Source organism: Tiliqua scincoides, chromosome 5, assembly GCF_035046505.1.
Source record: "Tiliqua scincoides isolate rTilSci1 chromosome 5, rTilSci1.hap2, whole genome shotgun sequence".
NCBI classification, from domain to species: Eukaryota; Metazoa; Chordata; class Lepidosauria; order Squamata; family Scincidae; genus Tiliqua; species Tiliqua scincoides.
This window is the reverse complement of record NC_089825.1, coordinates 141,614,441-141,637,472: the sequence shown is the minus strand read 5'-3', so window position 1 is coordinate 141,637,472 and position 23,032 is coordinate 141,614,441. Positions and strand designations below refer to the sequence as shown.

General features: G+C 45.8%; 1 protein-coding gene across 1 annotated transcript; it reads left to right on the top strand.

The window, feature by feature from the left end:
* Window positions 1-10,925: 10,925 nt before the first annotated feature.
* Window positions 10,926-21,268, top strand: PIP4P1 (phosphatidylinositol-4,5-bisphosphate 4-phosphatase 1). The gene is made up of 7 exons (XM_066627997.1): window positions 10,926-11,121; window positions 12,125-12,327; window positions 15,373-15,479; window positions 16,410-16,515; window positions 17,638-17,690; window positions 18,052-18,142; window positions 19,087-21,268. The coding sequence occupies exons 1-7, from the start codon at window positions 10,974-10,976 to the stop codon at window positions 19,228-19,230; spliced, it is 852 nt and encodes a 283-aa protein (XP_066484094.1). The 5' UTR covers window positions 10,926-10,973; the 3' UTR covers window positions 19,231-21,268.
* Window positions 21,269-23,032: the final 1,764 nt, after the last annotated feature.

Genomic DNA, 23,032 nt, shown 5'->3' with positions numbered 1-23,032 from the left:
GCTTTTAAAATAAAAACCAACTGATAACAATGAAAACCAAGAAAACAACAGGTATATAACAACCAGAGTTAAAATTAGTTTGTGATGTTTAAGACAATGGCCTCAAAGGCTAGTTGGAATCAGAAAGTTTTTGTTAGCTTCCAGAAGTCTGCCAATGGTGGGGCAGAGCTATGGCTCCCAAATTAAGAGGGCATTCCACATTTGCTGGGCAACTACTGAGAAGGTCTCGCTGTCTTTGTAACATCAGTAATAACAGATATCCTGTCCAGGAGATCTCAAGGTGCAAGAAGGTTCATTGGGGAAGAATTAGTCTGACTTCGGGCACAATCTTAACCAGGTCTATTCAGAAGTAAGTCCTATGTTGTTCAATGGGGCTTACTCTCAGGAAAGTGTGGTTAGGATTGCAGCCTTCATCTCTTTTTCCTTTCCTCAAAACTTAATAAGTTGGCACTGAGTATCCCAGCTGTACTTTACTCAAATCTCTTCTGATTTCTATCTGCCTTCCTGGGATCACACTGGGTGTTTTTCACTGTGCTGCCCTCTGGTTGGTCAGTTTCTTTTTTTCTGTATCTACGCATGCTTGGCATGGGGTTGTGGCGCACACCTCTGGGTGCACAGAGGTGTGCCCCAGGTCAGCAACACCGCAAGAATCCAGGTTCTGACCATGCAGTGTGACAACACCCAGTATGAAACTCAGTAACGAGAACAGACAGCATCTAGTGAATTCCCACATTTCGTACTGTACACCACTGGCCTTTTGGAGAGCCTAGTCATGATCCCATAAAGTTAGGAAAGGACTAGAAGCACGCAAAGCCAAAACACCTCTTATAAATCAAAAGCCCCTGTTGTTCATTTTTACGTCTGGATGCAGTGCAGCATCACTCCTTTTTGGGGGGGCGTCACAATTCATGTCTCAGAACCCAAGACTGGAGCAAGCAAGCCACAGGATATGTTCTGTCATTTGAGAGCTAGGAAGAGTTTTCTTGGAAGCAAATAGGAACATGCAGGAACATGCAAGCTTTTCAGAGCCTGAGGCCAGACCAGTTCCACGTGTGTTTTATCTGTCTCTTGGACAAAACGCTGCTTGCAATTAGATACAAAGATATTAAAGGTAGATTGTAGAGTTCCAACAGCTTTATGACTAATTGATCATCAGTCCCTATTAGCCAAAAATCCCCCCAAATCCAGGGCACTGGAAATGACAGATATCATAGGAGGTGAATCAGTCTATAATGAGAGTCTGTGGCTTCATCAGGTGCTTAGCAGCTGGTACAGACAGGATATTGGGACAGAATGACTCTTCTTACCCAGCATGGGTGGCAGCGGCTGTATTTTCTTACAGAAGCTGGTATGTTGCTTCCTTCCAGCCCTGATTAATGGTTGCACAAAATAATCCTCACTTTATTACCATCTTGGAAGGAACTACAGTGGTCACCAAGGTCAGTATTATCCAACCTCATGCACCATGGAAAAGAGATCTGACCTTTCTTCTTTGAAACCTGAGAAAAACACCCAGGACAACCCTGCCACCGGTGACATACCACTGTCTGCGCTCTCCAGGCAAGGAGACAAAGATGCCACTCCAGAAAAAGGTAGGGCAAGTGGGGCAATGTGACATGGAAGGCCAAGCTGGGGACAAGAATGACCAGCAGAGGGGACTGGTGGGTGGCCCTGGAAAGAATGAGAGCTCAAGGGGAAAACAGAGGGCATTGTGGGGGTGCAAGAAGACTTGCAGGCATAGTGGGACTGCATTGGCCTCAGGTTATTATTAATTAACTGGATATTTATTTATAGAGCACTATCTGTGTGCATGGCGCTCTATAAAGATCAAGAGGTTCGGCCTCTGCCCTCAAGAGGCTTGCAATTCATAATTTGACAACCAGGGCAGGAGGCATAAATGAAGGCAGGGGAGAAACAGGGGAAGAATATGCATTTATTTCAGTTGTGTGTACTTTGGCTTAGTGACAGTAGGCTATAGGTACTAGGGGGCTATAGGGCACCACATGCTTCACAGAAATGGTTGGTTCCCAGGAGTTTGGTCGCTCTGACTTTCTGGAGTTTGGTTGGTTTGTTGTAATTTTTTCAAATAGGTTCTCAAACTGTGGGCAGTCTCCCCATTTCCCTGGGGGGACATGGCCCAAAGTTCCAGATGGAGGGGAGGATTCTGAAGCTTGCTTAGGAGGGGTCCTTCTTTTCCAACAGTGGTCTAGCATTGCACCCACCCAACTGTGATGCTGGAAACCATGGAGAAGCAAGGCACATCGGGAATCTTCTGATCATAGCAGCCCTTCCCTTCCTGCCTTCTTCCCAGGCTCTCTGGTTTTAAGAGGTAATCTGAAGGCAAAACCTCTATTTTTCTTTATTTTAAAACAGCCAGGCTTTGTTTTTGATTGGACTGGTGGCACTCTGGGAAGGGTATTTTTTTTTCCTTGTATCTTTTCCCTAATCTAAATAGATCCCCCTGAACTGGCAAGGTTTGCTTCTAATGCTTCCCCTTAGACCATTTCCCCACAATGCCCCCAACATGGCATCCTTGGTGGCTGCCACTGGGGAGAACCATTTTTTCCCATGATGCCCCAGAACAATGCTTATGCTGGGAGCACTGAGGGTATGGTTGCCAACTCTCCAGGATTGGCCTGGAATCTCCAGGAATCAGCATCAACCTTCCAGAACCTACTGGAAGAAATCCAGGAGATTTTTAACAGGGTTCCAGGAATTTCCAACTTTATACAATGTTTGTTGAAGAAATCTCCAGCAGAGGCAGAGCTAAGCCCCCATGACATTGCTCCCCCCCATGGTAGAGTGGAGGTTTTCCAATGTCTCCACTTGGGGAATGGCATCTCTTACCTCTTGAGCATGGCAAATGCTGCAAAATTGGCACTCCTGCACGCCCTGCTCTCCATATGGCTCCAACTGGAGCTGTTTCTGCACATGTGTAGGGCTGTGCATGTGTAGGGGAGGTGGTGACAGCGCAGGCACATGGGGTATGTGTGTGCCACGTTGCTTTCCCCTCTTCCTTTCTGAATCCAGGGACCATGATGAATAGTAACAGTGGCAGCTGTTGCACCACCAAGTAAGACATACTGCCTTCGGTGCAGATCTTGCAAGAAACATCAGTCAGGACGCTATCATGCATTGACCTTGAGTTGTGGTGTCTTGAACATATGAACCTGCCTATACTGAATCAATTGGCTTTGTCGCCCTGTATTGTTTACAAATCTGACTAATGTGACAGAAGCTTTCTAATGTCTTCTGCACTGGACTTTACCAGATCTCCTTCCTGAGATCATGTAATTGGAAGTGTCCAGGACTGAACCTGAGACGTTCTCTGTGCAAAGCATGTGCTCTTACCACGGAAACAGCTGACAAACTTGCCACTGAAGATGTGTAAGCATAGCCTGCTATATGGTACCAGCAACATTTCACCCAAAGCTCAGTACGCTGCCACTGAAATGCAGGGGGATTGTGTTGAAATTCAACAACTGTCATTGTCTGTTCTAGAAAAGCAAGAGTTTTTCTTTTATTATTGTCATTGCTGTCTCCCAGAGCCCTCCCCGCTTCCAAAGTGCACATTTTCAGAAGCCATGCCATAAGGAATAATCAACCAAAAATAGATAGTGCCTGTAATAAACAAGCTAGGCAGGCTGATAAGAAAAACAGCCAGGTAGATATGCCCTGACACACAACAGAAAGATTTGCATATAGGAGAAGGCCAGCCCACCTATGAGGATGACGGAGGGCCCAATCCTATCCAACTTTTCCGTGCTGATGCAGCCGCAATACAACTCCGAGATAAGAGAACAAATGCTCTCTTTCCTTGAGGAGGCCTCAAGGAATCTGCCCTCCCTCAGCAGGATGCAGCACATGCCCGATTGGCACAGCTGCATCTGTGCTGGAAAGTTGGATAGAAATGAGTCCTGAGGCGGTCACCTCAAGTAGCAGATAGGCAGGAGTGCCCACCTCTGTCCCTCCAAATGCTTCCACTGCTCCTCCTCCTGCTCCTTGAACTGAAAAAGAAAGAGGACAGAGCAGAAGGTGAAGGAGAGGAGAGTTGCAGGTTAGAGTGTCAGAGTGTCCTCCACACTTCCATTCCATGCCCCAGCTTTCCTCTTCTGCTCCATCCCTCTCTTCCAGTCCAGGGAGTAGGAGAAACTGAGGCTGGCACATCATCAGATGAAGGGAGGCAGCATTTGGCACACTGCCTCAGACACTAGGATGTTTTGGAGCAGCCCTGCTACAGTGGTATCCCTTTGATGAGCATGAGTCCAGCTGTGCCTTATGTAATGTATATTAAAACTCTCGCTCAAAGAAAAATGGTACTTCACTGATCAAGGGTGGAAGTTGAATATGTGAGCCATACAAAGAACTACTTGGGGGGAGGAGGTGTTGCCTTGATCTTGACACGTGCACACCTCTCTCTCTCTCTCTCTCTCTCTCTCTGAATTTCCCTTAGGCATTAACAGGAATAGAACAGCAGTAAAAGTACCAGGCTGAATAAAAATTTCCCAACAGCAGGTGCTAATAAGTTTCAGTTCCTCATTCAATGCAATTGGGGAATAAAATGACCTCCAACTTTCAATGCAATACTGCAATTTATTTAGAAAAGCAGATACGCTGAGGGGTTCATGAAACACCAGACAGAAAATTGGCCTCAGTAAGATTGAGGAAGAAAAACATAAAAATGTGAGTATCTGGAGAAGGTTGAAATTAAAGAATTATCCAGGGTTTTTTTTCCCACCTCTCTAGGTCGATTGACAAGGGTTCAAAGTGAGGTTCTCCCCTCTCCAGCTCTCTCAGTTCCCCTGGTTCCCATTCTTCGGTTGCTTGTAGGACCCATCCCTCAAAAATAGGGTTATCCAAAGCAAAATCCTACATTTTTGCACAGGTGGAGGCCGTGGAGTAAGAAGGCAGAACATATATTCGACTTGCCAGGGCCAAATTAAGAAGGACAACTCAAAGCTGCTTATTCAGTAAAAGTTCAGTGACCCCTTATCAGTAGGCACACTGCCAAGGAGATTACACTCTCGTGTTATTTATTCAGCTTTATATAATATCTTGCTTACTTTACTGAAGTGAGGAAACTGGTGAAGAAAGATAGCACATCAGGGACAGGGCAGAGATTCAAATGAGAAGATGACAAGAGCTGAAATTCCACCAGATGAGTAAACAGCGTCGTGCGGCAGCTTGATTGCGTCCACAGTGTCCCTGGGACGGCGTCAGCACACTTTGTGCCAAGCAAATAGCTGTGTGCCACTTGGACATGGGTGGCTGCATGGAGGGCAGGAAGCGGGCACTGATGGGGAGGGAAAGCAGGGTTGTGAAAGAGAATGTCCTCTTCAAGTGTGTTTGTGGCCTCTTGGGGCAAGAGCTATTGTTGCTATGTTAGATCGCTAAAACTTCCTTAACCCATTTCTGCCCAGCCTACAGGTGTACACATGTGATCCCTGTTGCATATATGCAACATTGGGCAGAAATGGCACTCCCAGTACAAAAACCTGCTCCTTACCTTCAGAGCCCTCCACAGCCTTGTGCCTCCTTACCTCTCCAGTCTCTTATCCCACTCTGTTCCTGCCTGTGCTTTTTCTTCCATCCAAAGCTGTCAAGTGACCTCATCAAGCAGGAAAATTTTTAACGATCCTAGGCTGCAATCCTACCCACACTTATCCAGAAGTAAGTCCCATTTAATATCATAGTTTAAAGCATACACATAGTAGTCTGTTAAAAGTACAGATCTGTAACACTTCCCCAAATGCAGTCACAAACCATGGTTGCATCAAGTCGAACACATTAAAAATAAAATATTGAAATGAGTGGGGACCCACCTGAAATTGACTCATGATCCACCTAGTGGGTCCCAACCCACAGTTTGAGAAAAACTGGTCTCTATACACATACTACATATAAGGTCTCTAGCAGCCTCAGAAGCAAGGGACCCCAATTATTATTAATCAAAAATTTATTAATTATTATTAATAATAATAATTTCTTTGTAGGTCTCTTTTATCTAGTGGGTCATGATAAATTGTTGTTTGTAAAAGTGGATCCTGGTGCTAAAAGGTTTGGGAAGCACTGAATTCGGAGCTCTAGACAATTCAGAGGTCTCTGAAAGTAGAATCTCTCTGTGCGTGAGGATGGTGCCATGGAGCTTGAGGAAGCACATGGTGTCAATCACATGCCTTCTTTGTCTTAATTAACAATCTGCTGTAGGAATTACAACTTCCTGCTGTCCTTGTGCCGCTCATTTTGTTCACTGAGACTGAAAGACTGTCTCACAATGGCATTTCCTTATCTGGTTCATGATCATCGCAATGCTGTGACAGTCATGATCATTTTGTAATCAAGGAATTTGGACAGATAACAATCAGGCTATCTGCTGAATTCTTGCCTAAGATATGATTAGTGACCCACACTGTATGCCTCAGACCACAAAGGACCTCCAGGAAGCAGGTTAATTGCTTCTTCTCTTCCAAGCTTATTCTGATGTACACCTTACCATCTTCAGGGGTCACATGTGGCTATATGGGGACACATGGTGGACATAAACTGGAAAGCATGTCACCATTGACCTCAGGTCTCCAGTAAATGGCCACAACCACATCAAACTTTCCAGTTATTTAATATCTCTGCACTGTGTTAATTATCTGGCATTTAGAAAGTGATGGGTAGACCAGTTCTAAACTGCGCTGACACAGTTGGGCCGCATGGTCTCCGCTGCATCCAAACTACGTTTCTTTGGTTTGTAAATTTGTAAACATCATCAGCAGTACATTTCATGCTTACGGTTTGGGTAGCGAAAGGACAGGCAGATAAAACTCCCATATATCTTTTTCTTTTCTTATATTAAATCCTCCCACTCGTTCCAGTGCTATTTCTATGGTTTGTTTCATCTCTTGGATTACTTTTGAGTTTATTTTATTCTTAGACTCCAATCCAGACTTTATGGGCACTCACTCCCTCAAGTTCCTGGTTGGCAGAGCTATATTTCCACATAGGTTCCAAAAAGGAATTCCTCCTCTGTAATTGTTCTGTGCAGTTCAAAACTATGCATGGATTCCTACACCATCTGTTACAAGTTGACCTGATAAAGACTAACAAAGACCTTAAAAGATTAATAAATTTATTGTAGAACATACTTGAATTACAATAAACGTGTTACGTCTTTCAGGTGCCACACGATCAGTGGTTATTCTTTTTTTTCAAAGAATTTTATTGAAATTTCACAGTACATTATATCTTCAGTAGATCCTAATCATCAACTTTCATTTTAATCATTACATTTCTACATATCTTTCTTTACTTCAATAAATATTCCATTTCCTCTTCCCCCCTCCCCCCACAGACTTCCCACAGCGTTTTAACATTTTACAATTTTACTTTTACCAAGATAAACTTTTGTTCATTATATAACTCTTTTTTTCCCAGATAAACTTTAAATTTATGCCATTCCGAATAGAATTTCTTGTACTTAAATTCATGCCGAATAAAACGTGTAATCTTGCACTCCTTATTTTAATTTCCTCCACATGTCTTCGAAATTTTCTTGCTTTTTTAAATCTCCCTTCAGTATTATTTGTTCATCGCGGATCTATCCCAATTCCAAAATTAACACTTCAAAGAAGCCATCTTTAACTCCATTTAGTACCTACAATTCAACTGGTAATGTCTTTTTATTATTCAGTATAACTTCTACTGCCAAATATCTTCCTTTTACAACCTTAAAAATTTAATTTTAATTCTAATTCTTTCTTTAAATACCTCACTATTTCTTTTTTTTCCTTTTCTTCTTCTTTCCTCTTCTTGATTTGTTGCCAAGATAATTTCATCCCCCAAGTCCTTATTTTCCAAAAAATTATAGTCCTTTTTACAAATATATGTTTCTTGCAAACAAACAATATTTGCCTTTTTTATATCCAATAAAAAATTAATTTTCATCCCTGTGGAGAATTTTGTCCATTCACATTCCAAGAGGTTAATTTGTATTCTATAATCGATATTAAATTAAACTTTATTTCTTTTTTAATCCAAATCTTCATTATAGTTCACCAGAAAATCTTCCATCTCCCTGACTGATTTAATTGTAATCCGTGCACCTTTAATCCTTGTAGGATTTCCCATCTGTATCTCACACCTTTGCCTCTCATCTGTCAGTTTTCTATATTTTTTCCTAACTTGCACAATTTTCCTTGGTAATTCTTTCATAATCCCTATTTCAGTCCCTTCTACCTTCAAAGGGTCCCTATATTGCTTTCTCAATATTTCTTCTTTAGTTCTCTTTGTTAGTAATTGCACTATTATATCTCTTGACAGATTTTTTTGGCGAGCGTACTGGGAATTTATTCGATACACCATATCACATTAATATTCCATTTCCTCTGGCTGTAAGTCTATAAAGTCAGCCAAAATTCTAATCACTTCTTTCTATCTTCTTTCGCATCCTCTCTTAAATTCTCTGGTACACCTCTCAATCTTAGACGGGTCTCCATAGCATTACATTCCAGTTTCAACATATAGTCTTCCAATCTCTTAACATCAGTAGTCACTGTTTCAACCTTTCCCTCCACTTCTTGCGTTTTCTTTTCCATATCTTGTACTTTTTGATTTACTGTCTTCATCTCAGCTTTGACTTGTATCACTTCATTTTTGAGGTCTCCTATTAGTCCTTTCATTCCATCCATCATTTCCTCCATTTTTTCTGTTATTTTATTACACATTTCTTTCATAAAGTCATTAAATTTCTTCTCTAGACTTTCCATTGCCAATTGCAGTTCTTTGTTTCCCTTTTTTGCAATTTTCGAGCCTCTCCAAGTAAGTGCTCTTTGCCTCTCTAAAACCATACGACATATAGCAGGCGCTTCCCTATCAAAACGCCTTATTTCCAACTTTCTATAATACTGTATGATCAATTTATTATTAAAGTTAAATTTTCCCTTACTCAAAATGGCAGGCGCGACTTCTTTATGGTACACTTCACAAAATAACCGCTTTTTCACTTCCTGTCTTTTCTTGTCCTCTTATGAAATGGCCACTCCGGTATTTCCTCCCGAACTTCGGATCCTCTCCAAGTGAGCACTCCTCCACTTCCTCTTACAGATCAGTGGTTATTCTTGCTGCAACAGACTTAACAGTGCAACCCTATGCATGTCGACTCAGAGTAAGTCCCGCTGACTTCAGTGGGATATATTCCCAGTTAACAGAGCAGTCCTTGTCTCGTGCTACGCCAGTGCAGTGGTTGCTATTCTGGTGCAAGCTGTCGTAAAAGCGCCATAAAGCACTAAAAGCACTGTGAGCAAGCAGCGCTGGTGGGATGGTCTGTGCTGGTCCAGCAGGGCTGGATCCAAGCCCTTGGCCACCAGTGGAGGTGAGTTTCATGCTGAATGGCAGAGGGGCTTGGAGAGGATGGTGGGAGGACATTTTGGAGGAAGGGAGGGGGCGTTTCTGGGCAGTGGAGGGCAGAACAGTGGCAGATCAGGCCTGGGGGGCAGGATTGGGGGGGACAGGATGAGGCACACTATAGCCACTGAGCAGGAGGCTGGAGGATAGGATATGGCCTCCTCCAACATATTCTATCCTGCCTCCTGGGCCTGGCAGTCTTAAACCAGACCGCTTGGACTTCCGCCAGCCATATAGAACCCTCTGGAACCTCTGGTTGTCAGCAACCAGTCCACGTTCTTTACCTTCAGACGTTATGCATTTACTTCTCAGTAAAAGGTAACTTAACATTCAAAGGTAGTTCTGCACTTGACAGGTGTGCACATGGTATCTCTCTCTCACACTGCTGGATGGAGCCCTGGGGAGCACTGCTGGTGCAGGCAGTCCCGAGGGCCCCGGAGCGCCACACAGGGCCAGGACTCTTATGAGCAGAACAGCAGGGTTGGCTCACGCACAAGCCCGTCAGTTGGGTGTCTCAGGCAGCAGCGGCGTAGCTGGGGGGGCCTCATGGGGCGTGCAAGCGGCCCCTCCCCCAGCTCAACTGAGACAGCTCTGAGGGGGAGGGGCCACTTGCACGCCCCATGAAGCTACATGCAACTTGGTGCTTTGTCTCCCCTCCAGCTATGCTACTGCTTGTCAGGATGCCCACCTGAGTGCCTCCTCTCCTCCACACTTCCTCTCCACTCTCACACAGGTAAGAGGAGTGGGGGGGCCAGAGTGTCTTTTCTCCTCCACACTTCCTGTCTCCTCCCCCACAGGGAAGGAGCAGGAGGAGAGGAGTGGAAGGCCAGAGCCTTCCTCCACACTTCCTCTCCCACCCCTACAGGGGGGGAGGAGCAGCTGCTACTCCACCAACTGTGGGAGGGGCCAACTGTTGGATGGGCGTCCTGCCAGGGGACGTCAATCATCGCCCGAAGGGCGGGGCAAAGCCAAGCTCTACTCTGAAGGAGGATGGAAGAGGAAAATCAACATGAGGGATGGGGAGGGGCGGGGCTTCCCCTGGCCAATGCGAGCGCGGCTTTTCATCACGTGGTGGCGCATTCCCTGCGCTGGCCAATGCCTGCGGAGTACTGGGATCATACTATGAGCCGGTGTCTGCTCTCAGCCAATGAGATTAGAGAGTTTCTAGTCACGTGTCACGGCCTGTCCCGCTCCCTCGTTGCTCAGCCCCAATCAGTGCGGCCGTGAGAAGCGGCCAATAGGAAAAGGCACGTGACTGCTGGAGCCAATGGAAAACGAGGCGTGGGAGCGGCCAATGGGAAGGCGAAGGGCGGGGCAGCAGGAGGAGGGAGCCGCAGCATAGGGCCAGGGGCAGGCGGGGGGCGGTCGCGTCGCGTGACCAATGAGAAGGAGCGGGCGTGAACGGGCGCCTTCGCAGCCCCCCAATCGGCAAGCGGGGCCCCCGGCACGTGACATGGTCCTACGTAGGGCTCTCTGCCGCCCACCGGAAGCCGCTCTCCTCACGTGACCGCGAGCGAGGGGCGGGGCCGGGTACGGAAGCCGAGAGCGCTGCGGAGGAGGCGGTTGTGCGGGCAACGGCAGCGATGGCTGCGGACGGCGAGCGCTCCCCTCTGCTGCCAGCCGAGCCTGGGGATGGCGGCGTCGGCCCCGGCGCCGGAGGACTGGTGGGGCCCGCGGGGCTGGTGCCGGGGGCGACCGCGATGCCGCCGGGGAAGCCCGCCCCGCCTCAGGGTGAGCCGCGCCCCCTCCGAGTATGCGTGGGCTTCTGTGGGCGGGGCCATGGGAAAGAGGCGGGGAAAGCCTCTGCCTTGGGAGCTGAGGGGGCCTGGGTCAGGTGGGTGGGCGTGGCCTCGAGGAGTGGGCGGGGCCCGGTCGTTATGGTCGGGGCTTCAGTGAGTGAAGGCGGGGGACTTAATGGCTGAGGGGGGGTCGAGGAGAAGCCTGGGCTGCCCTGTGGAGCCTCCCCAAAGACTGACAATCTTATAAGGTCTGGGGCAGCAGTTCCCACCCTTTGGACCACGGGGACCCACTGTTGGGACCCATTGGAAGAGAGGTCATCAACTTGGAAGTGACGTCATGTGGTGCAGTGGCATCATCAAGCAGGAAGTGATGTCATTCAATGAAGTGACATCACCAAGTGGGAAGGGCCGTCATTGTGCCGCCCAAGCCTTCTGCTCCCCTGTGGATGCTGCAAGGAGCTGGGTCGTTCCTCAGTCTTTCTCCGGCAGGAAAGTGAATCAGAAAGGCTTAAGCAGCCGCACAGCTCCCCCCCCCCCCCCGCATCCCTTCTTCCCTCTGCCAGGTAGTTTAAGAACAGCCTTGCTTGCCTTTGTGATATAAGACAGAGAGTCCTTAGGCAGACAGTCAGTCAGTCTCTGTCCAGGCGCTTAGAAAGGTTTCACTCCAAGCCAGCAGCCCCTCCCTCCACCCAGAGTGCAGCGCTGGGAAAGAATGCAAAGTGGTGATCTTTCCTTCACATGCTTGGTGGAAGGGAGGGGTCGCTTGCCTTGGAGTGAAGCCATTCTCAGTGCCTGGAGAAAAAACGATTGATGGATTGTCAGCTGCCTGCCCCCTCGTGTTCAGGAGGCTGTTGCTAAAGGATTGTTTTTTTTTTCAATTGAAAGGGCCCTTTTCATCATGTTGAGATATATCCATGGATAATTAGGTCATACCTGAATATGGAAGGAGTGGCTGGTGCCCCGTTCCCTTACAGCTCATTTCTTTCTCTTGCAAGGGTTTCCTTCGTTCGGCGGGGTCAGTGAGGGGAGCCAGGCAGCCGTGTTGCCTGGAGAGGACCCCCCGCCCTACTCACCCATGGCTTCTCCAGACAGTGGCAGCGCTCCCATGATCACCTGCCGGGTCTGCCAGAGCCCTATCAATGTGGAGGGCAAGATGCACCAGCATGTGGTGAAATGCAGTGTCTGCAACGAGGCCACGGTGAGCACTGTTAGAAGGGTGAGGGGGGATTTTGGGCTAGCATGATGAAGTAGGTGAGAAGGTCCTTGCCTCAGGCATGAACTTGGTCTGGGACCTGAGGCAATGTCCTGTTTGGCAACCATCTTCCCCCACTGACTATAGCATCATTTATGCTATAAAGCAGTGATTTTCAACTTTTACTATCTCAGAGCACACTGACAAGGCACTAAAATGGTCAAGGCACACCAGCAGGTATTTGACAGTTGACAAGGCACACCATGCTGCCAGTGTGGGTTTGGGGGAGGCTCATATCTCCCATTGGCCCTATTAATAAATCACCTTCCCCCAAATTCTTGTGGCACACTTGTGGACCACTCTCAGCACATCAGTGTGCAGCGGCACAGTGGTTGAAAATGGCTGCCATAAAGTGTGGTAGTGAAATAGGGTTAACAAGAGAGAAAGTGGAGTGATTTGGAGTCCAGGCTTTGATGCTACTGCTTCTTCATTCATTTTCAAATAGGTCCTTGAAGTTGCTTGGTGAAAAAAAAGTGTGTGTGTGTATTTTCAGAGTCTCCTGAAGAAACCTGTCTGACATCTCCTAGTTTGACTTCTTATCTTTCACTGAAGAAAATCTTGTTTATGGATGTTTAAACAATGCACACATAAAGAAAACTAAAGGTGTGGTTGAGAGGATGAATTGTTGGACTTTGGACATGATTTCATGTCCCAGATTTTATTTGAATTCATTGGGTAGGTCTGATGATCTCCCTCTTCCAGGCTATCAAATAATGATCAACATCATTGGGGGAATAAAATCTATCAGTTTCTCTGTGTCCCTTTCAAGCCACACTCTTTGTTGGCAGTTGTTGGTGTCCATCCTTCATGATCTCCTAGTCTCACTCACCTTTAGTGATTATATCATTCAAGAAAAATATTCTCTGCACATAGAAAACAGGTGTGTCAGGGAGAAAAATTGTAGCCAAGCCTTCTTGCCATGTTAATTTTCTGTATGTAGATGTATCTGTTGGTATGATGGAGCATTCAGCGCTGTGGTATTAGTCTAGAAACACTCCTAGGTTCTTAGTACTGTTTGAGAAATGTAGGGTGTACTAACCTTAAAGATAATCTAAATCAAAAACCTGTGTACTGGTTTGCACCATTCTGGTTCACTGTGGTTTCTGGTCTTTCCAAAATCTCATAAATTGATTATGTGACTATTCCTTCCATACTGGCTTCTTTTTTTCTCCCCTTTTCAACTTTCACCTGCATTTGGCTCTGTGGTTGTGTTTATGTAGTACACTAAAGTACAAAGTGCTTCACAGTTTTTATCTTGGTTTTCACTTGCACTGTATGTTTGTCTGAGGATTGGTGACTGTCCACAGGCTGGTCTGTGAGCTCTGATGTAGATGGGTCTACTGTCGAAGACGTCTTCTCTATACTTACTGCATAAAATTTTGTCATAAAATCGACATGCGTGTTTTCAGAGACATGCGGTCAAGCTTTGGTTAGTTTATATTGGTTAGTGAAACTGTTGTCTTTTTCCTTCTTGGCTCCCTGGCCCACAGTTCCCCTGCCAGCAAAAAACAGCTGCTCCGGGCCCTGTGTAGCTTTCATCTAGCTTCCACTTCTTGCCCTATTACCAACTGTCTGCACTACCTCTTAGCCTTTTCACATGAATTTCGTGCTCTCAGCTTTCCTGCCTCGGTCTCCTTGCCTCACCTCACATAATAAGTCCTACACAAATATTCACAAATACAGTATCAGCTTGGCTTAATAGTTGATCTGTGTCCAAACTCTAGCACAGTGTGTCCCACACAAGGCAGTTCCCAGCTGTGAAATCCAGTCCCACCCCAAATATATATATGCATTTACAAAACGGATAGCAGGCAGATACTTGTCTTAATTCTCTGTTGAAGATACGTTGTTACAAAAGTGGAGAATGACCTCCTCTTTCTCCCCCCCCCCCACCAGAAACAAGAGCCCTCTGGCACCTTAAAACCTAACAGCTTTTCAGAGATACAGTACGGGTTCTCTGAGGCAGACCCCCTCCCCACAAAACAGAGCTTTAAAACTCTCTGTTCACAAAGTTTTGAAAAAGCAATATTTGGGGTTTTATTTTTTAATTCAATATGAAACCAAATGTGTTGTATGCAAGACATATCATTTAGGGCTTAGAGTACCCTGCTATAGTCTATCAAAATTTTGAGGAAAGATCCCCTTGTTTTAAAATAGAGAAGAGGAGAATCTGCGGTAGTATAATGATAGTACCATGTCTTTTCTTTTAAGTGTTCCTAAATATAAATTTTGCTTGTTTTATATTTTCTTGATATTGTGATCCTGTGCATGCTTTCCTGGGAGTGGCTTCTGAATAACAGATAGGCTCAGGCTGTAAAATGCATTGGGAGTTTCTTAACAGAGACTCTTCTGCCAGCTCTAATGCAGTGTTTGCATTTCTGGCAAGCTAAGTGATTGTGTAGGGCTATTATCCTCTTCTTAAACGGGGATGCATATTCCAGCCATTTGGATTTTTAATGCTTGCTTTTTCACAAGACTTTCCAGTCTGGGGCACACCTTATGTCTCTTGGTATTAGCCTGGAATCCTTGCTAGCTCTGTTTAGCAAAGATAAGGTAATTGGCTGCTGCTCCCCCAAACTCCTGACTCACATTTGTGCTAAAGATCTAAGCAACTTTTCAAGTTGCCTATTGAACCTCATCTTTATTGGCTTATTGACTGTGCTATTCATTATAGTCTGGGGGGGGGGATTTCCTTTTGTGGAATCCTGGTCTTAAAAAGATCTTTTCTTTTTTTCCCCCCTGGCCAAACTGACCTTTCACTGTCCTCACAGAAGATGCATTGTTTCTAAAGATCTGAGTGCAACTTCAATTTATTGGAATGTGTTTCAACTTTGTGCAAGAACAGCAGCTGAAGAGAACATTTGAATAATCTGGGTTCCATTCATAGCTTGTCAATTAGTCCATTATTGCCTTTATTGTATTCTGAAACTGGGGTACTTGTTCCAGTCATTCAGCTTTTAAAGATGGTGTGCTTTTTCCTTTCTCCTCCAGCCAATCAAAAATGCTCCGCCTGGGAAGAAATATGTAAGATGCCCCTGCAATTGCCTCTTGATCTGCAAGGTGACGTCACAGCGTATTGCCTGCCCTCGAACATACTGGTAAAGGAGTGGGATGGAGCAGTTCTAGAGAAAGGGCAAAGGGTTACTGTGACTATGCTGGGTTGGACTTTCAGGTCCATGCTTTAGAGAATTTTGGTATAAGACAGTGTTGAAATTATGGGGTAGAAAGGTAGGAGGGCCCTTATCCAGAGGCCTCATGCCTGACTTACCAAAATCATGATCCCCATCTGCCGTCTCCAAAAAACAGGTAAGGGGATTGGTGCTCCCCTGCTGGCTCCCCCATAATTGACACTGTTATGAAACCTTTAGTTCTGCAGTCCGGAGGTAGTGTGAATCTAATATGCACAACTTGTTATGGTTGTGAGCTGCTGAAGGGGTCCTGTGCTGAATGCTGAATGGCACCCACGTGAGCTGCCTCTTTGCTAAAATTTTCTACTATGGATCTGCTGTGGATACTCTTAATCTTCTGATGTGGCAACTGGGTCATGCAAGGCCTCAGCGGTGGTGTGGCCTCAGTTGGGAATCTCCCTTCTGAGGCACACATGTGTTTATTATTTAGATACCATCCAAAAAAGATGCCATTATTTTATTAGAAGCTTATTTTTGTAGGACGTGAGAGTTCAGGTTGTACTGTGTGGTTGCAGTTGTAAAGCTTTTTGAAGCAGTTGATTGTGGCATGTGTGGGAATTATTAAAGCATATTCTCAAAGAAGGCAGCTGCAGTGTTTGTTTTTAGGTGGGCAGAGAGAATGTGCACGCATGCCTCTATTTGACAGTGGTCACTGAATGTCATGGTTGTATTGATGAAGAAATGAGATGGAAAGTGTAATAGAACTTAGTGATCAGCCTGAAACTGGAAATGTTGGGCAGGGGTTTTATTAGGGTGGGAAGGACTAACTTTGCATGCCACATATGTAACCCTGAGGTCCTTGGAGGAAGTTAAGATGTAACAGGTTTTTTTGTCTTCCAGTAAAAGGGTCATTAACCTGGGCCCTGTGCATCCTGGACCTCTAAGCCCTGAGCCCCAGCCAGTTGGTGTCCGTGTCAACTGTGGCCACTGCAAAAACAATTTTCTGGTAAGGATTGCTTAAAAGGTGAGAGAAGCGACTGGGGCTCAAGAACTTCTGGCTTTTTCTTGAACTTTAGGTGGAAAGACAGTAGAGGGAAACTGCTAAAAGATGTTGTTTAGCAACATCAGTACCTAAAATATTATTACCGTTAAGAATATTTATATACTGCTTTTCAACAAATATTCACAAAGCTGTTTACAGAGAAAATAAAATAACAAAATTGTTTCCTATCCCAAAAGGGTTCACAGTCTGAAAAGACCTAGAACGAACATTGGCAACAGCCACTAGAAAGCATATTGTGCTGAGATGAAAGGGAAAGTTACCCTGCTATGCTAAATATAGGAGGAACTCCACTTGTAAAGAGGAGGAACTTCCTCTTTGACATGCTCACATAAAAAAGTACATGGAGGCTGGCATGAATTAAAGGGTTTCAAAACATGCTACTAGGAACACATGAAAGGGTCAGGGATATACCATTTAAATGAAATCAGCAAACAGGATACATGTATGCTGTACACTTGATAGAGGAAAGAACCGAATAACAGGTTGCCATTTTCATTGGTAGCCCAGTGCCTTGAAGATGTTAAAATGCTACTCTGGCTTCTAAAATGGAACCCGGATGTCTGAGATTAAAAAGAACTCCTAAATCATGCCTGAAGCTTTACAGCTGATGTGCTGAAGTGTTTAAGAATTGTTATATCAAAATGTACAAAATCTAATCACGTCACTGTTCTCGGCCTAACCTACCTTGCAAGATTGTATTGAAGAGATACAGGATGGAGGAGATTTGTCTCCTACTGTAAGCTCCTGGTAGGCAGGGCAAGGTAAAAGTGTACGTGAATACAGTAATTGGGCTGTAGTTCACTTGGACAAGCCAACTTGCTAAAGTTAAGGGGCGAAATGTGGTTTGTCCCCTTCTGGAATTCTTCTGAAATTGCTAGCTGTGTTGTCTTGTCTTCAACATGTTGTGGTCTCAGATGAATTGTGACACTTAGCTGAACACTTCAAGAGTTCTTCTGAATCCACTTTGAGGAACAGGCCCACTTGGGAGGAGGGGTAAGGGTTTTTTTTCCTTCAGGTGTGATTGGCTAGTGTTTAATCCATTCGTTTTTTCTCTCCCTTCTCCAGTGGACCGAGTTCACAGACCGCACCTTAGCCCGATGTCCACACTGCCGCAAGGTGTAAGTTAACCAGCAAACCCTGGCAGGGTTTTGTTTGGGAAAGTAGAAGAGGTGCACAAAAGGGGTTGAGAGAAAATTGTGGAAAAACCGCCTTGTGCATTAGCTGGAGGAGGTGGAAAGCTGCTTTTGCATATCTGAGGAAACATAACTCCAGGCTAGGAGAGAAACAGGTTTTAAACCATTCCACTTGAAGACACAAGGGTGTGTGAGACAGCGTATGACTGGAACAGCAAGTCTGCCCCTTGGAGTAGGGCAAACTTTTTCATACTTAATACCCCCTAGTTCCCCTAGCCCTCAGAGGCCCTGTGAAGGAGTGACTTTCAGGAGGACTGATGAGGTTTCCTGTCTTTTATGCCACCAGCTCTTCCATTGGGCGCCGGTACCCTCGGAAGAGATGTGTTCGCTGCTTTGTGCTGGGCATCATAATGGCTGCAACAGCAACGGGCATTGCGGTGAGTATGGGCAAAGGGTTACAATCCCAGTGGGATCCTGATGGGCACGAAATCTAGAATGAACTGACTTTCCTCTTAATTTCCAATTCTAAGGATCTATTCAGAGGTTTTACCATAGTGATGCCAAGGCCCTAGAGTGACATCACTGCATCCTTAGAGGAGCATTATTTGTGGCAGCCTTTCATTTTAAGTAAAAATGCAGGCTGTCTGTTGGTCTAGTTTTTTTTTCCCCCAAGAACCCAACTTCAAAGTGGATTGTTCACTGTGGCTATAGTTACAGTAGGCCAAAGCTTGCACTTGGGTCTTGGGGACTAGAGAATCCAGGAGTGGTTTCAGACATGCTTGGATACCTGGGGGGGGGGGGGGCTGTCAGTTTCTTGTTCCAAAGTTTGCCTGTACTGGAAAACCAGAATCCTACCAGGAAATAAAATCTTTTGCAAGCATGCTGCCAGCAGAATGTTAAAGTCTGTTATCGTGTTTGTCTCTTCCGTGCACCCGCCCTTATTTCTTGCAAAGTGCTTGGAGGAAGCAGTAAAATGATACCACATTTTACATAAAATAGCAAAGTGGCTTTACTGTTAAACACAACTTTTTAAAGAAGAGGGAAGATGCTTTAAAAGATAGTTCACAGTAGTCCCTTCACAGCCACTACGAAAAAAGCACTTGGGTATCTTTTTTTAAGGTGCAAGGATAGAGGTTTACCAAGGTTGTTGGAATGCTTCTGGGTGTGAGTCGTTTGATGTGGCTTCATCTGGCATTTGTGGGTATGCCTGTGTTCACACTACACTGTGGGTGGAGCCACAGCCTAGACCTCAGTGATGCAACCTTGGTTTGTCTGTTATCCCCAGTCTCCTGCTTCTTGCCACAAAAGCTTTAGGCCACTTTACTAGTGTATGAGCCAAAAACTTTCTTGCTAACTTTTGCACTTTTCCCTTTGTCTCTAGTTTGGTACGTGGGAACAGGCCCAGCGGTATGGTGGGATCTATGCCTCGTGGGCCCTGGTTATCCTCCTGGCCTTGGTTTGCCTTGGCCGAGCCACATATTGGGCCTGCATGAGGGTCAGTCATCCCGTCCAGAACTTCTCCTGAGCCTCTCTTAAGCTCCCCTCCATTTCCAGCTACTGTTGCTCCCAGCACATCATCTGCCAAGAGCCAGCCCTGCCTGCCCTCTTCCACCCCCCCTCTTTGGGGCCAGGACATTCCATGACATCTTCCTGCTGCTCCAGTGCCCCATATTATCATCTCAGCAGCTTCTACAGCCCTTACCTGGGAGTCTTCTCCAGAGTCTGTTGCCCTGGGTGAGGTGCAGCGCCAACAATGAACACTCAGTCCTGAATAACTCAATTGTGGAAATCTGGATCTGTGCCAGGTCCAGTGGTGTTTCTATCAAGTCAGTGGGCAAATTCAAGAGGCGTTTGAATGGGATTGGACGTTTTGGGATCCAAGAAAACAGAGAAATTCCTCAGTGCCTCCTGTCTGTGGGAGATGTCTGAACTATGGCAGCTGTGCTGGGACTTGCCACGCAACAGGGGAACCCGTGGGATGCTTAGACAGAACCAGTTCTTGTAGTGGGCTTAATCCCTCATGATACACTACAGTGACTCAGCTGGGAGTGGTGCATTTTAGAAGCTGTTGGCTCTCCTTGGAGCTGCTTAAGTGCTTCCTACCCAGGGTGGAAGGCCAAGGAGCTACCAGCAGCCACTACTGCATTGATTCATTCTCTTCACTCATGCTCTGTATTCAAGGCAGCTGTAGTGGACAGCCAGAGTGGTGAGAGTATAGGCGTCTTGTACATTCCTTAAATGGTGGACTGGGGAAAGAAGCATGGAGGGTGAAAAGGTCTCCACTACTGGCTTCCTGGGGCTCACGGAGAACTCCCTTCCTGAACTGGCCAGTGCATACCATGGCCTGGATGCTTCAGACTCCTTCCCTGTGAGTGCTGTGGCACTTCCCCTCCCAAATGGTTGGGCTCCTTAATACCACCTGGAGTTGATCTCAGCACCCCCAACTCTTTCTGTCTCATTCTGTGACCAACCATGCTTCTGAGACTCGGGCTGTTTCTGAGACTCAGACTGTTTCGAGAATCACAAGTTCCAAGAGAACTTACCCTTGAGTACTCTAGTTCTTTTGCTTGCCTGTTTGATTTGAGTTTTTTTTTTTTTTTTTTTGCTTTGTACCATCTTGGTTTGTTTTTTCCATTTGCACATTCCTTGGTGGAGGGATTCCCCCCTTGCCCTCCAAGAGCCAAAGCTCCATTCTTAGGAGTGGAGGGTGAGGGACCACCATGTAATCCATCATGCACTGGTTTTGCCTAGTTTAGAAACCCTTCCTGTCAGCCTTAACCCACAAATACAGGGGTGAATGGAATTCCTCTTTTAGCCTGATGTGAGGATTTGACATGAGACAAATGAGCCCTTTTCTCCTCTTGTTTCCCCCCACCACTACCTTAAGCTGTAATTTCCATGCAGGTGATGCCTGTTTGGTTAATTTTTGTGTCTGGTGACCCTTTTTCTATCCCAGTTCTCTTCTAAGAACATGCTCCTGTGCTGCCTCAGGGTTTTTGTGGGGAGGGTTACAGCTCTGTCTTTGTCTCAACATTTTGGGAGCTGCATGAGACAGTTACAGGAGACAACATGTCTCAGTAGTGTGCAAAGAGGAGGTGGCCCTGGTAGTGCAACAAGGGAGTGTTTCAGCTGTGAATCCTTAAATTGTTCACGGTGCTGGGAAATGTTGGTCCTGCTTCCATGCCTGTCTTGGCTCTTGTTAGAGGGCTGCTAAGCCCCCTGGTCTCCCTGTCTCAGTCTCTCTTCTACCCCCCCCCCCCAGCTTTGAGCTTCTAGCCTCTAACTTGTTGCTGTTGCAGCTTGTATATAAGGATGATCTCATTGTACATAGAGGTATTTAATTCACTGTCCTCCATGGTGGCTGCCTGCCTGCCTGCCTCTCTTCCTGTGTTCCTTCACCTTCTTTCTCCTCATGACTAAATTTTCTCTCCCCATCTTCCTTCTCCCTACAGCCAAAGGAGGAATGAACAAATGATTGGATGGTTGTAAATAAAGTAGATTCCATATGTTGACAACGTGTCTGAAGAGAAACTCTGTTACCTTTTCATTGGACTTGTTGGACAGGTTGGGGCCTGCCCTTTAAAAGTGGAAATGGAAATGGGCAAAAGGTCTTTTAGACCAACTCCTGCAGTGGGGCAGCCAAGTCACCTTGGGGGGCTTTATCCTATGTCCTTTTGGGACACAGATTTTGTTGCCCCCCTGACTTTCTGTTTCAGGGCTGCCCCAAGCCATTTTTATCTTTCAACCAGTATTGTCTACTCATGTGGTACTCACACATTTAGCACCAGGACCCACTTTTTAGAATGAGAATCTGTCAGGACCCACCGGAAGTGATGTCATGAAGTGACATCAAGCAGGAAAATTTTTAACAATGCTAGGCTGCAATCCTACCCACACAAACCCAGGAGTAAGTCCCATTTACTAGCATTGTAAAAAGAATATACATAGTAGCTTGTTGAAAGTACAGGTCTGTAATATTTCTCCAAATGCAGTCACATCCCATTGTAGCATCAAGTCTAATATATTTAAAATATTGAAATGAATGGGGACCCATCTGAAGTTGGCTCGCTACGCACGTAGTGGGTCCGGACCCACAGTTTGAGAAACACTGGTCTACTCTGTTCTGTGCCCTCCGATTCTTTTAATGTGAGATGCCAGGGCTTTTTACTCTGAGATAGAGGGAAGTACATTCTCTGCATATACACTAATAGAGGGGCACAGTCCCTCAGGAAGCCTTAGCTTTGTGTTTGTGTCCATCCTGCTGCCAGTTTGCCACCTGGCCTTCCCTGGCAGCAGTACCACCTCTGTTCAGCATTGGACCCCCACTTTGCATGACAGCACAGCTTGATAAGTGAGAGGAAACCACCTACCTGCCTTGATTGGGGGCATGCCAAAGAATAGATGAAGGCAGATTTCAGGAAGGCAGGATCTACTGCTTTAAAGAACAGCAGCAAAACTTGAGCATAGGGATTTGACCTCCGTTCCAGAATGGTCTACTCTGCCATTATCTACAAAAGAGCTCCTTCTGGGTTTTCCCCCAGGGTTCTTCATTTATTCAGAAAGAGGCAAAACAATCCTTTTGTGTTACACAGTGGGATTTAGAAACTGTTGCATATCTATTGCCAATTGGGCAGAGATCTGCCAGTAGGTCCTGCTGTATCTTCTGGGCCTGCCCTTTCTTAAAACATACTAAGCAGTCTTGTGGTACCCATCAGCCAAGCTGCCCCAAATAGCCTACAGAAAATATTTCTTTCAGGAGGGAGTTACTCTGGTCTGGTAATTTGACTTTCACCCCTTATTCTAAGAGAGTTGTGATATTTGCTGGTGTATTATACCTTTTCCTTCCAGCTTTCCCAGCGAGAAGAGTAGTGGCTTTCAAGCTCTCACTGATGACTGGGCAATAGAGGATTTATCCCTCACCAAGAATGTCTACTGTACAGGAGCCTACCTTCTCTCTTCAGTCAGGGCCCTGAACTCCTTTGTAAGACAATCTCCCTACTTGCTGCCTAAGACCAATTCTGTACAAAATGTAGACTGACACCTAGCCTTAAGCTTTCTTTTTCCCCTACTGCAAGAAAAAAAAACAAAAAACCCTGCCATGCTCACCACTAGTGAGACAGACTGTGCTAACCAGGCTGTGTCTGGTTAGGGACCTTGTCCAGGTTCAGCCATGAGAAGGGGCAGGTAAGATGTCAGCTTGAGGAACCCCTGGCTCTACAGCATGAGAGCAGGTTCAAGGGAACACAAGCTCCAGAACTAAGATTGAGTTGCTTTCTACTGGGTGAGCAAGAATGCATTTTTGTAAATATATCTGGAATACACCCTTG